This window comes from Chiroxiphia lanceolata, chromosome 12 (assembly GCF_009829145.1).
Source record: "Chiroxiphia lanceolata isolate bChiLan1 chromosome 12, bChiLan1.pri, whole genome shotgun sequence".
Taxonomy (NCBI): domain Eukaryota; kingdom Metazoa; phylum Chordata; class Aves; order Passeriformes; family Pipridae; genus Chiroxiphia; species Chiroxiphia lanceolata.
In genome coordinates, this window is record NC_045648.1 from 498011 (window position 1) to 510464 (window position 12454).

A 12454-nucleotide genomic window follows, 5' to 3' on the forward strand; every position below is an offset into this window, starting at 1 on the left:
CTCCTCTGGGCAACCTGTGCCAGGGCCTGCCCACCCTCCCAGGCAGGAATTCCTCCGCAGTGCCCCCCAGCCGTGCCCGGGCCTGCCCCTGCCCCGGGCGGTGCCGCGGGCGGGAGGCGCTGAGGGCGGGACCCGCCCGGGCCGCCCTTGTGCGGGCGGGAAGCGGCCGCTCCGCCCCGTGCCCGCCATGGCGCTGCCCCAGCCCGCGCCGCGGGAGCCAGAGGAGCGGGCACCGGACACCCGCCAGCGCCTGCAGGTCCGGGCGGCGGGGGCTGCGAGGGGAGAGCCCGGGGGTGTGAGGAGAGGGGCCGGGAGCCACCGGGGCCGCGAGGGAAAGGGACCCGAGGGGACCGGGAACCGCAGGAGGGGCCGGGGTGTGAGAACTGAGGGGCCGGGAGCCACCGCGCTGTGAGGGGAGGTGACCCGGCGGGACCGGGGTGGGGACCGGGAGCGTGAGGAGAGGGGACCGGGGGCCACCTGGGTCTGACAGGAGAGGGGAGCCGGGGGTACTCGGGCTGTCAGGAGACGGCCCGGGGCGGTCCGGGCTCAGTGCCCGGCCGTGCCGCGGGTCCCCGCCCAGCCCCTTCCCTCCCGCCCCCCCAGGAGTCCCCCCCGGCGTGCCCGGCCGAGCCCCCGCCGAGCGCGGCCCCGGTGCTGCAGCTGCGGGTGCTGCTGACGCCGCTGCCCCCCGCGTGGCTGCCGAGCGCCCCGGCCGCCAAGAGGCTGCGCCTGGAGCCCGCGGGCCCCCCGGCCCCGCCCGCGTCCCCGCCCGGCCCCAGCCCGGCCGCCCGCGGCCACGACGGGCTGTGGGATGCGGACAGCGACGGCAGCGACGGCGGAGAGGCGGCCCCGGTGAGTACCCGGCCCCCGGTTCTTATCTTTATACAAGTAAAATTTGTAAGTGTTTTTTCTCTGTATGTAATTTTCCCCCGTTTTTAGCCTCTGGCTGGCAGTGTACCCGTTCATTTTACCCTTACACAGTGTCTGAGGGACGCACAAAATGCTCAGAGTATGTAGTTTTGGGCACCGCTATATAAAAAAGACATTAAGCTTACTATTTCAACTTGTTGAGTCCACCTTCCCTATGAGAGACAAAAATGGTCTAAGACTGAATTCCATTTATGCGCAGTGTTTGCTGTAAGACTGAAGTTTTAAGGTTTTGAGTCTCTTCGTTATTGTTTTCATTCTAGCAAAATTTTGATGGACTGTTCTTTTCACAGAATTAATGCCAGAATAAGTCTTGTAAAACAAGCTGTACCTGTGTGGACAGGTTTTGGTGTCGATACACGATCACCTCAATTTGTATGGGTTTATGTTTGTTACAAATATATCAAACCACTTTAATTATCAGTTCAGAGACTCAGAGCCTAGGACCTCTTTTGCAGCCACATAACTGTACAATGAAGGGTAACTGGCTTTTCTTTCTGTAGGATGGACACTCTCACCTATCAGCTTATGAAAGGAAAAGACTAAAGAACATTACAGAAAATGCTAAATTCTTTGCTGCTCTAAAGCTGCACGAGGTTTGTATAGAGTCTAAATAGCACCAAAATGCACTTTCTAAATGTTCATAATTACACTGTCATCCCTCCTGGTGTGAAACCCTTCCCTCACTGGGGTAGGTGTGTGAGCAAACCCATGAAAGTCACAGAATCCTGGAATGGTTTGGGTTGGAAGGGACCTTAAAGCTCATCTCATTCCACCCCCTGCCATGGGCAGGGACACCTTCCACCAACCCAGGTTGCTCCAAGCCCCATCCAGCCTGGCCTTGGACACTTCCAGGAATGGGACAGCCACAGTTTCTCTCTTTCTTCTTATTATAAATAATTGCAATAGGGTTCATTGCAGCCTTGAAATAATTCTATTTTATACAGGTTAATCCTTTATGCTTGTTATATATATATATATTAATCTTTTTTTTTCTCTTTAAGTCAGCTGCAAGACTTAACCAAATTGCGACCAGAAGACAACCACATGGCACCAAAAGGTAAAATAATAGTAGATGAAATTTATATCCCTGATCCCTTTTTGTGGGATGAAAACCAAAGTTGGAAAAAGGTGAGGGGGAAAAAAAAGGGAGGGGAAGAACAAGGTATAAGGGAGAGGGTAACCAGTTAGTGCAGAAGAAAAGACATTTGGCAGTGCCAAACCAATGCCAGGCCAAGCAGAAAATGAGCTGAAGCCCAAATAAAGAATAATCTGTATGATGGGAGAAGGTGGGAAAGGATGGCTCAGTGGGTGGGTGGCAGGATGGATAATAAATGAGGAGGGCTGGAAGGGAAGCGACAGTGGGGGGATGTGTTAGAAAATAAAGGGATGTGTAGGAAAATAGAGGTGCAGGACGTGTGTGCATTGCAAAGTGCTTGTGGTGGTGTTCCTCGCTGCCACTGAGGGGAAAAGGAACCACATCCCTCCTGCAGGGGCTGGTGTCAGTCTGTGTCCCAGCTGTACCCTTGAGCCTGTCCCTAAATGCAGGGACTCATGTTCTGTATCTGAGTGTTTTCACTGTTCCAGACCCAAGCCTAAAAAGGTGGAGGATGACACAGCCCGGCGACGGTCCATGCGCCTGCTCAGGGTGGAGCCATCGGCACTTCCTGCATCAGAGACACCTGCCCAGCCAGGAGCAGAGGACTATGTGAGATGGGAAGGGCTGGAGGATGTGTGTGTGCACAGCAGCTCTATAAAACCAGTGCTGCTGGCGCTGACTGGTGGCACTGGGCTTTGCTGGGCTTGTAAGCCCTGAGGTGTCTGGGAGGTGTGACACGGGGACAGCAGTGAAGGGTCAGTTCTGTCACACTCCAGGGCCTCTCCACAATTGCCACAAGCCAGGCAATGCCCTGGGCCTCAGGCAGGTGACACAGTGCAGTTTGGGATGCACAGAAGGGTCCTGAGGTAAAACATTCCACATCGACAGCCCATGGAGTTGAACAGCCCTAAACTCTAAGGTTTATTACTCTGCTTTTTATTTCGTTGTAGCTTTTGATCTGGTTTATTTTCCTTTGAAATGTTTACGCCTTTTGAAGCAGTGACAGAGCAACAAGTAAAATTTATGTTGCTCTGAGAGATGGGAATTTAAGTCTTCCATGGAGCTGTAGAATAGAGTTGAATCTGTAATACAGGTCTTGTTGGAGTACCAGGAAAGCAAAAAACCCAGGGAGGCAGTTTTTCTGTGCTCAGTGACATTCTCTTTATCTTTTTAATAAGGTTTTGATATCAGCATTTTTCTTTTTACTGTTTATTTCCTGGTTTTTTTTTTTAGATATGTTCTTAGAATGTCTGGTGGGGGGAAAGTACCTATTCATCCTGTTTGTGGTCTTAGTTTGTTTGAGTTACAAAAATTGCCAATGTCATCCCAGCCTCAGGTTCCAGAGGGACCTGTGCCCATGATTCCAGAGGATCAGGCAGAGGACAGTAAACGGACAGAGGCTTTACTGAACACATGGCTGAGGATAAGTGAGGTATTATTAGTTATAATGAGTTACTTTTGGATAAAGTCATTTATCCAAAGTCATTTATTGGGCTCTGATTCTGATCAGTATCTCCCTTGTGTCTGTAGCTGAAAGTGGGTGATGCCGACAGACACACACCTGACATAGAGAGGTAACGTGGGAGCAGCAGCTCAAACCGGGCCTTGCCCACTTCCCTTCCTTCTCTAATTAGTGTTTTGGTGATCTTTGGTGACTGTGGTGTTCCAGGTACCAGGAGAGCCTGAGCAGCATGGTGCTGAGCGAGGAGAACGTCAAGAAGGTGGTGAAATCCCGAGTGTGTTCCATGGCCATCCACCCTTCCGAAAGCACCATCCTCGTGGCAGCTGGAGACAAGTGGGGGCACCTTGGCCTCTGGAATGTGGTGAGTGGTTGGTGTGCTCCTCACCTGCACAGGTGTGTGGTACAGGTTGGGTGCAGGTGGGGAACAGCCTGGTGTGGCACATCCAACACCCTCTGCCTCCTCCCAAAAACATCCAAAAACCAGAGACTTCACTTTCAAAGCTCAGTAACTAATAGAAATAACGACACCCAGTTCTGTGGAATTCTCTGTCCGTTGTTTTGCAGAGCTGCAGGTCTGAGGAAGGAGCCCACATCTTCACCCCCCACAATCTCCAGATCAGCTGCATGCACTTCTCTCCCTGCAACCCTGCTCACTTGCTGTCCCTCAGCTCCGACAGTCTGCGCTGTGGCGATGTCACCAGGGCTGTCTTTGACGAGGTGAGTGAGTGCTGCCTCCTCGGAGATCTCTCCAGGGCACTGCTGTGAAGGTTTAGTCTGCTTGTAACTGCAAGTTATTTGGTCTTTTTATTAGCAAGAAAGCTCAAAGTTCTGTTTCCACAAGGACATGTGAATTAGCCTTTAATTAACATCACAAAAATAGGGAGATGTTTCCTACTCACCAACACCCAGTAACAGCCCAGATTCTCCCAACTTCCTTCCTGCAGAGGGCTGCAATTATTGAGTTTAATTTCCTCTTCCCATACTTAGCAATGTGTGCCTCAAGGCATTGCCTTTAAACAGTGACAGAGTGATTGGGAGAACTGAGTACTACAAACAAACGACCCAAAAGAGCTTTGTAAAACAACATAAACCATGAGCTGCCTTTGCTTTTCTCAGCCTTCAGGAGACAGAATGCTGTGTCTTGTCTCCACAGCTTCCCTGGAGCAGGCTGTGCTGGGTTCTGACAGGCACAGCTGCATTGATCAGCTCCAGTGCTGGGAAGGGAACAACCTACTACAGCTTAAAGCTTTTTTTTGCCCCAGCCCTTCCAGGCACTGTGATTTCAGCAGGGCTGCAGGCAGGCAGGTGCTTGGGCAGGAAGGTCCAGGGGTTTGTTATTTGAGGGAAATGCTTGCAAGATGATGTCTTGAGAGGTTGGGGAAGAAAAACCTGCTCAGTTTTACCTTATGCCAGGTTACCTGGCCTTGTGATACCTGTAGGAGCATCAGTGCTGGCGGAACAAGCACAGCTGCACACCCAGAGAGCTGAACCACGGAGTGTTCCTGCAGCACCATTGTGCTTGTTCTAATTGCTGCTGTGAGAGCAGGGGGATATCCCCGGGGGATAGCATGGGGTGACATCCTGATGCTGATTTCCCTAATTGTAGGGAGCCAAGTTCACATTTCTGCACCTGATTAAAGCTTTCTGCAGCACTGGAGAAGGGAAAAGTATCCTTAATCCTCGCTCAGTGTGTGCTCAAAGCCAACAGCCCTTTGATTGCTGGAACACAGAGGTGACAGTGCCTTGTAGGAGCTCTAACAGCAAATTTGGAGTGTGCTGTTGCCGGCCTGGTTTGCATGGTTAATTAGCTCCTAATTATTTCCCCTTGGAACACATACCTGTTTCATGGAAGGGTTACCTGCATGGCTGGGTGAGGCTGGAGCTGTCACATTACACAGGCTTCAGTAGCATTTTTAGTGAATGTAAGAGGGCAAGGATGAAACCCAAAGCCCAGGGAGAGTTTGGGTGTTAGGAACAACTCAGTGTGTTTTGTTGTACAGTTCTGGTACCATTTGACCTTCCCTGTGCTCAGATCTGCAGGAGTAAGGAAAACTTCTCTTCCTTTGACTTCCTGGAAGACAATGCCTCCACTGCCATAGTGGGACACTGGGATGGGGACGTGGCCGTGGTGGACAGACGGACTCCGGGAACGTCGTCGGAGCTCTCTGCAGACATTGGCTTCAAGAAGACACGGACAGTCCACGTGCACCCTGTGAACAAACAGTATTTCCTGGCTGCTGGCTTAGTGTATGTAGCTCAAGTTGAACTGGTTATTCTGTTTCCAGTGGTCTGTCTGCCTGGGCTCCGGGGTGGGCTCTGAAGGGTGCAGGAGGGCAGGAGAGCTGGGGATGAGCAGTTTGTCAGACTCAGCGTATCCTCAAAGCTGTCTCAATCTTTTTAGAAAACAAGTTTTCAGTCCCTAGCAGGATTTAAAATGGGATTTGCTTTGACTTCCCTTCACCTTTTGGAAATGGGGACAGATGGGCCTTGGTGGGCTTTGGCAGACAGAGGGACTTTAATGAGGGGCTGGTTGGGCTGGTTTTGGTGCTCCCCAAATCCCTTGGAGCCACTGTTTGAGTGAATATGGAAACTCTGAACCAGCTCCTGCACAGCCTGCTGTGGCTCTGGAGCTGTTTTGGTAGGTGAAGGCTGTGAAGTGTTCCCCTGTGTGGCACCTGTTGCAGGGACGTTTGTGTTTTCGACGTGCGGTACCTGAAGCCCAAGGGGAACCAGCCCGTGAGCTCCCTCACAGGACACACCAAAAGTGTGGCCTCGGCCTATTTCTCACCTGTCACTGGGAGCAGGGTGGTGACAGTGTGTGCTGATGACAAGCTGAGGTAAGGCTCTGCAGGGAAGAATCTTCATGGAAAATACCAACTTCCTCACCATTATTATTATTACCTCTCTGCGTTACCTGTCACTGAGAACTTTCTGTCAAAGGTTTATTTGCATTAACATTTTTAATGTAGTTTTTAATTATTTTTTTTGTTTGGTTGGGTTTTTTCCTAATTCTCATTTTTCTGAAGGATGTTTAACAGGGAACAGTGAAATACACAGGTACTGTTAATCTTTAAAAAAATAACCAAAAAAACCCCAAACCAAAACCATGAAACCAACCAAGCAAAAGCCAGCCAAAACTTGCCTTATGAGCATGAACACAAAGTGCTCAGAAGTTTATTTTTAGCTGCTGGCACTTGAAATGATGATAATATCAGCTCTTTTGTAAGTAGCCTACTGTTTAATAATTTAAGCTGCTGTGAGTTGCTTGTATTGGAGTTTTTTGTTTCTCATTTGTGGTTTTGTGGCCATAATTTAGATAACTGCCTGATTTAGTTTGACCTCGGCAGCGTTTTTGCCCTGGGGGGTGGGATCCCAAGTTCATGGAGGTGAAGGAGTGGGTGGGATGCTGGGTTTGGCCTATCCAGCCTCTCCTCCAGCAGCTCTCAGAAAGGGTAGGGCTGCAGTTCCAGCTGAAAGCAAATCCAATTCACAAAGCACATCCAGTAATTCCAGTTGGGACATTGGTGCCCGTGTCCCAGCTGGGTGTCTGTGCTGCTCCCGGGTGGTCTGGCTGGAGCTGATCCTGTCTTTTTGGCACGTGTACATTGTATTAAGGTGCTGTTGTGTTCCAGGGTCTATGACACCACGTCCTTGTCATCAACCATCACAGCCCTGAGCTCCATCAGGTGAGCAGAGCACACCTGGGCTGAGGTGTGGCCACTCCCTGCGGGCCTGGAGGGACAGGACACAGGGAATGGCTTCCCACTGCCAGAGGGCAGGGTTAGGTGGGATATTGGGAAGCAATCCTTCCCGGTGAGGGTGGGGAGGCCCTGGCACAGGTTGCCCAGAGAAGCTGTGGCTGCCCCATCCCTGGAAGTGTCCAAGGCCAGGTTGGGTGGAGCTTGGAGCAACCTGGGCTGGTGGGAGGTGTCCCTGCCCATGGCAGGGGGTGAAGTGAGATGAATTTCATGGTCGCTTCCCACCCAGCCCTTCCTGGGATTCTTGTCTCATCCTGCCCCTCCCAGGACAGGGATCTGAGCAGGATGATCTCTCCAGTGCAGGTGCTGAGGGTTTAGAAGATGCAGGAGTAGATAGGACATAAAGGACGATTCAGAGTCGTGGGTTCACTGGGAGGAACATTTCTCTCTCTTTTACTTCCCCTGCAGGCACAACTGTAACACGGGGCGCTGGCTGACCCGCTTCAGGGCCATCTGGGACCCCAAGCAGGAGCACTGCTTCCTGGTGGGCACCATGGCACAGCCCAGGCAGATCAGTGTCTTCCAGGACACTGGGAAGTTGCTGCACTCCTTCTACAACGCAGACTGCCTCACCTCCGTGTGCTCCATCAACGTCGTGCACCCCAGTCAGAACGTCCTGGTGGGGGGGAACTCCAGCGGCCGCCTTCACGTATTCAAAGAATAGAAGTGGTGCCTCAGATGCACAGCTTTTCCCTTTTTGCATTAACTTTGTCTATCCAAGCAGTTCCAAAGCTGACTGTTATTTCTCAGGACAGAATTGTGTTTAAAAGCCTTAAATAAATAAATAAACCCTTTGAACTTTGGGCATTCGCAACTTCAGTGGAAATAAATCCTGCTGGGACATTTGTACCAAAACCAGTCTTTTTTCCCAGTGACAAAGTAATTTAAAAAGGAAAAAAAGAAAAAGCATGGGATCAGCACTTGCAGCATGGGTGAGAAACTTCTTAATGATTTCCATGAGGGAAGGTGGAGCGCTGGTGTGCTCTGTCCATCAGCTCTGAAGGGTTCCGTGTCCATGGGTGTTCAGCAGCATTTGTGCCTTGAGCTGTCTGGGGTGTAATTAAATCCTTTTGCTGGGGCTGGAGGGAGCTCTCGGTGTGAGCTGCTGCCACAGGGCACTGGAGCCAGGGCAGCTCTGTGGGATGGAGCCTCTGCACCCACGGGCCTCATCCAATGAGTCCCCCAGCACTGCCAAGGCCACACTAACCCATGTCCCCAAGTGCTACATCCATGTGTCTGTTAAATCCACCCGGGGATGGGGACTCCAGCACTGCCCTGGGCAGCTGTGCCAGGGCTGCACAATCCGTTTGATGAAGAAATTTTTCCAATTTCCAGCCTGGCACAGCTTGAGGCCGTTCCCTCTCCTCCTGTCCCTTGTTCCCTGGGAGCAGAGCCCAACCCCCCCCAGCTCCCCCCTCCTGTCAGGGGGTTGCAGAGCCAGAAGGTCCCTCCTGAGCCTCCTTTGCTCTAGGCTGAGCCCCCCCAGCTCCCTCAGCTGCTCCTGCTGCTCCAGCCCCTTCCTCAGCTCTGTTTCCTTCTCAGGGCATGTTCCATGTCTTTCTTGTCACGAGGGGCCCAAAATTCCAGGTGCATTTGTAAAAATTCTGTCCAAACAGTGCAGGGATGTGTGAGGGACTCACCTGCAGCAACACTTGCTTCCCATGGCCTGAGCCTGCTCCTCACTGCTAAAAGACCAAATTCATCACAGTTTGAGCTGAGTTTTTACTCAAAGAAAAAAAATCAGTACCAGCACCAGAAATACTGAACAAAGCTCATCCCGACTCTACTTTTCATGATATTTAAATATTTATTTAAATTTAAAAATACTTTTCATGGCACCAATGATTTTATGCTAACTAAGGTATTGGATATGTAGAAAAAGGTACATTTCAAAGGAAAAAAGGATGTAACTTACAGTATTTGGCACATGAAAGGTTAATCTCTAGATTTTCTTCTTTATGAAAACTAAGAAATTCACATTTTCAGGTATTTTACTGTCTACTGCTGAAAGATGCAGTATGCTAGGACGAGATTGATGGGTTTCTGATCTCAGAACCTACGGAAACAACATTTTGATAGAAAGACAGGTAAAACTAACAGGGCCTGAAACACGCGATGGAATCTGGGATGGACGGGAAAACGTACAACGGAAAATCACCAGTTCTTGTGGTTTTGAAGTAAAACGCTGGGTGACAACGGCAGAGGTGACCTGGGGCTGGGACGGAGCATTATCCGAGGAAAGCCGGGTGGAAGGTCCCAGGAGGGGACTCGGGGGATGTGTCCGAAGAGGATGGAGCATGGGATGGAGCTGTGCTGTCACACATCACACAGAACATCGCAGTGAGGAGGAGGAGCAGGAGGAGGAGGAGGAGGAGGAGGAGGAGGAAGGACGACACTGCAGCGCTAACCCAGGGTGAAAAATGTCAGCATCGGGAGGAGCACAACTGCATAGAAACACCAGCGCTATGGGCTGAGGTAGGAACACTACACTAAGAGTTAATTTTGCTATGTTGCATAAAACAGGATTATCATGTAAAAAAAAAATCACTCCTCCACCTCCTGGAGCCTTCCCGGAGAGCTCCTGGAGCCTTCCCAGAGGGCTCCTGCCTGCTCCGGAGCTGGGGCTGGGCCCCAGGCCCTCCTGGGGTCTCGTGCTGTGAGCGGGCGGCCGTGGCCTGGGCGGGGTCTGTGCCCCCCGACAGACATCGATAAACGGGACCTCTCCCCTTATTGCAGTGACAACGATCCCGGTCTGGCCCAACGCCACCGTCCCGCTCAGCGGTGGGTGGTGGATGCTCACAGACAACACGGACATCAGGCTTTGTAAAACTGCAGTTATGGCCCCAGCTTACGGAAAATCTCTCCCTGAGATGAAATTAAACTTGCTCAACTGTTTTTGCCTTCTCTTTTTTTGCTAATATGTCCAGCTTCTCACCCAAACCTTACCAGAACTGGCTGTTATTGCTCCCTACGGATGGGCTGCTGCTCCCGGTGATCACCGGTCCTGGGGGTTGTCACCAGCACGATGAGTCGAGTTTATTGACTTCTGCTTAAGAACAGTTGGGGTTAATGGTGTCCATTGGCTTCTTCAGTGTCACCTGCGTGCCTGAACTTCTGTCCTCTTCAGAAGAGTCCCAAACCCAGAGCTCCTTCTCTGTCCCAAACCCAGCAGGGCTTGGCTGGCGTTGGGCTCCTGTCCTACGGAAGCATTTGCTCCTCAACCATTTGCTCACTGGGAACAACTCGGTACCGGCACCCACGGTCACCCCATCCATAAAGTAAAAAAAGACTGGATTAGATTCCATAACAAAATAGCATTTCCTTGTTAAAATAGACCTTGAAACGTCTCTTTTTTTTTTTTGTTCTTTTTTCTTGTTTTTTTTACAAAACAGGTACAACTGGCGGAGGGTAAAGGTCTTCCCAATAAATCTGACAGTCACTACAGCTCCATGCCAGGCTTGGCTGCGCGTGCCTGGCGTTCCCTGGCTGCCTGTGCTCCCCTGCCCTCGGGAGCACCGACGCTTCAAGGCTTAAAAAAGTGGCGAAGGGTCGAGTCCGCAGCAGGGCGAGGGCTCCGATCGCTGCGCCGTGGGGAGAGGGGGAACCGGGGCGTCCCCGAGAGCATCATGGCGTGAGTCACCTCGGAGGGGGCTCCGGTGAGCAGGGAGGGCTCTGCCAAGCGGTTCGTGGAGGGCGGTGGCGGTGGGCACAGTGCGGATCGAATACCGTGACAGTACACGAGTGTTAAATTAAACCTCAGTAGCACCATTGCTAAAGCTCCTGCGGAACGGCACCGCCAGCCCCGGTTCTGCGGGGGGGTGGCAGAGCAATGAATTCCTCTCTGCTCGGTGCTTCCCAAGTCATGCGCGTGAGATCGGGACGGGAAGTGTTGTGCGGGCTCCGGGGGTGGGAGCGGGCGGCTGGACATGGGGAGGAGGAGGCTCCGGGGGCTGCGCCCACCCTCATCTTCCTCCCGGAAAGCCGCCTCCCGGGCCGCGCCGGGCTCTGGGTCGGGAAGGGAGGGTTAGTGTGTGCCCGGCGGGTCCCGCACGGGGACGGCGGCAGGTCTCTCCCCAGGCCCCCGTGGTGCCTCCTGCCTTCAGGTGTCAATGAGCAGGCTTACCACGGCGCGGAGCTTGCAGGCAAACCATCGCCTGAGGGGACAAAAGTATTGGTAATGGAACTGCTCGAACTCGGGGGTCTGGCGGATATCACGGAAAAAGGCAGTGTCAAGGTCGGACTCAGTAAGGACGATCAGGAGGAGGAGCAAAACAAAGAGGAGTCCAACTGTCACAAGGAGCAAACGGAGGACACTTAAAACAAACTTATTCACCTGTTGGGCCTGTGCCGGCCCCAGGCCGCCGGCGCCCGGGCACAGCGCCCGCAGCTCGCCCACCTCCGCCTCCGCCGCCGGCGTGCCCGCCTCCGACTCCTTCTCCTCCTCGATGCTGCACGGGGCCCCGTTGGCCTGGCGCGAGAGCAGCATCAGCTCCAGGCTGTGCTCGGCCACGGGGGTGGGCAGCACGCTGTCGGCCGGGCTGTAGCTCTCGTCGGCGATCACGGCCACCCGCTCGCTGCTCTCGGCGCGGCCCCGCCCGGGGCCCGCGAAGGCGTCGCCGTGGGAGGCCGAGCGCACCGGGGTCGAGTGGGCGCTGTCACGCAGGGACTCCAGGCCTGGGGGGACAAGGGAGGGAGGAGAGGGGGGTGCTCAGTGGGCTGGAGGCAGGGGCCCTCCCCGCTGCCGGGAGCCCCCCACACCACCCCCAGCCCGCTGTCCCCGGGATGCTGGTGGTGGTGGTTGTTTCCCTTTGGCCACAGCTTGTGACCGTGGTGCTGACGCTCCGACACCCACGTGGCTCGTCACCGTCACCGCCAGCGCTGGCCCTGAGCCTGGACCGGCCTTGTCGGCAGCTCATCACAAACCACCCGTGGGCTGGAGCTGCCCCGAGGTGACGGTGACAGCTCCCCTGGCAGCTGCTGCAGCACCTTTGGGGCCCCTCTGCCACTGGCACTGCCAGCCCCTGGCACCATGGGCACCGTGGGCAGCTGCTGACAGTACCCAGACATGGGCAGGGATGAGCTGGGGGGACACTGTCAGCACAGCAGGGGCTGCAGGGAGGGGTGGGGGGCACAAACACAGCCCGGGGGCCACACTGGGGCAGCTGGTGGGTCCCTGCCAGCCCTGAGCTGGGCTGGGCTCTCCCTGAG

At 53.5% G+C, this 12454-nt stretch overlaps 2 protein-coding genes across 4 annotated transcripts in view; one reads left to right on the forward strand and one right to left on the reverse strand.

Annotated features, from left to right (window-relative positions):
- Nucleotides 1-170: 170 nt before the first annotated feature.
- On the forward strand, nt 171-8046 carry WDR76 (WD repeat domain 76). The gene is made up of 13 exons (XM_032700575.1): nt 171-256; nt 604-852; nt 1431-1523; nt 1932-1987; nt 2515-2635; nt 3357-3458; nt 3557-3600; nt 3696-3849; nt 4053-4205; nt 5521-5735; nt 6173-6325; nt 7121-7174; nt 7655-8046. The coding sequence occupies exons 1-13, from the start codon at nt 188-190 to the stop codon at nt 7908-7910; spliced, it is 1719 nt and encodes a 572-aa protein (XP_032556466.1). The 5' UTR covers nt 171-187; the 3' UTR covers nt 7911-8046.
- A 1261-nt stretch (nt 8047-9307) lies between these two features.
- The window catches only part of FRMD5 (FERM domain containing 5), a 75382-nt gene continuing 72235 nt past the window's right edge, over nt 9308-12454 (reverse strand). For 2 of the 3 annotated variants that reach the window (XM_032700503.1, XM_032700502.1), the window contains one exon: nt 9308-11920. In XM_032700503.1, coding sequence (XP_032556394.1) covers nt 11346-11920 — 575 coding nt within the window. In that variant the 3' untranslated portion in view covers nt 9308-11345. The remainder of the gene's footprint in view (nt 11921-12454) is intronic. The other variant, XM_032700504.1, reaches the window with a different exon arrangement.

Excerpts from the sequence above, each read along its gene's own strand:
- WDR76 (XM_032700575.1), top strand. The coding sequence starts at position 188 with ATGGCGCTGCCCCAGCCCGCGCCGCGGGAGCCAGAGGAGCGGGCACCG. Across the intron at positions 1,988-2,514 it reads CAACCACATGGCACCAAAAG|ACCCAAGCCTAAAAAGGTGG; the intron begins GTAAAATAATAG and ends TCACTGTTCCAG. Across the intron at positions 2,636-3,356 it reads AGCCAGGAGCAGAGGACTAT|CCTCAGGTTCCAGAGGGACC; the intron begins GTGAGATGGGAA and ends ATGTCATCCCAG.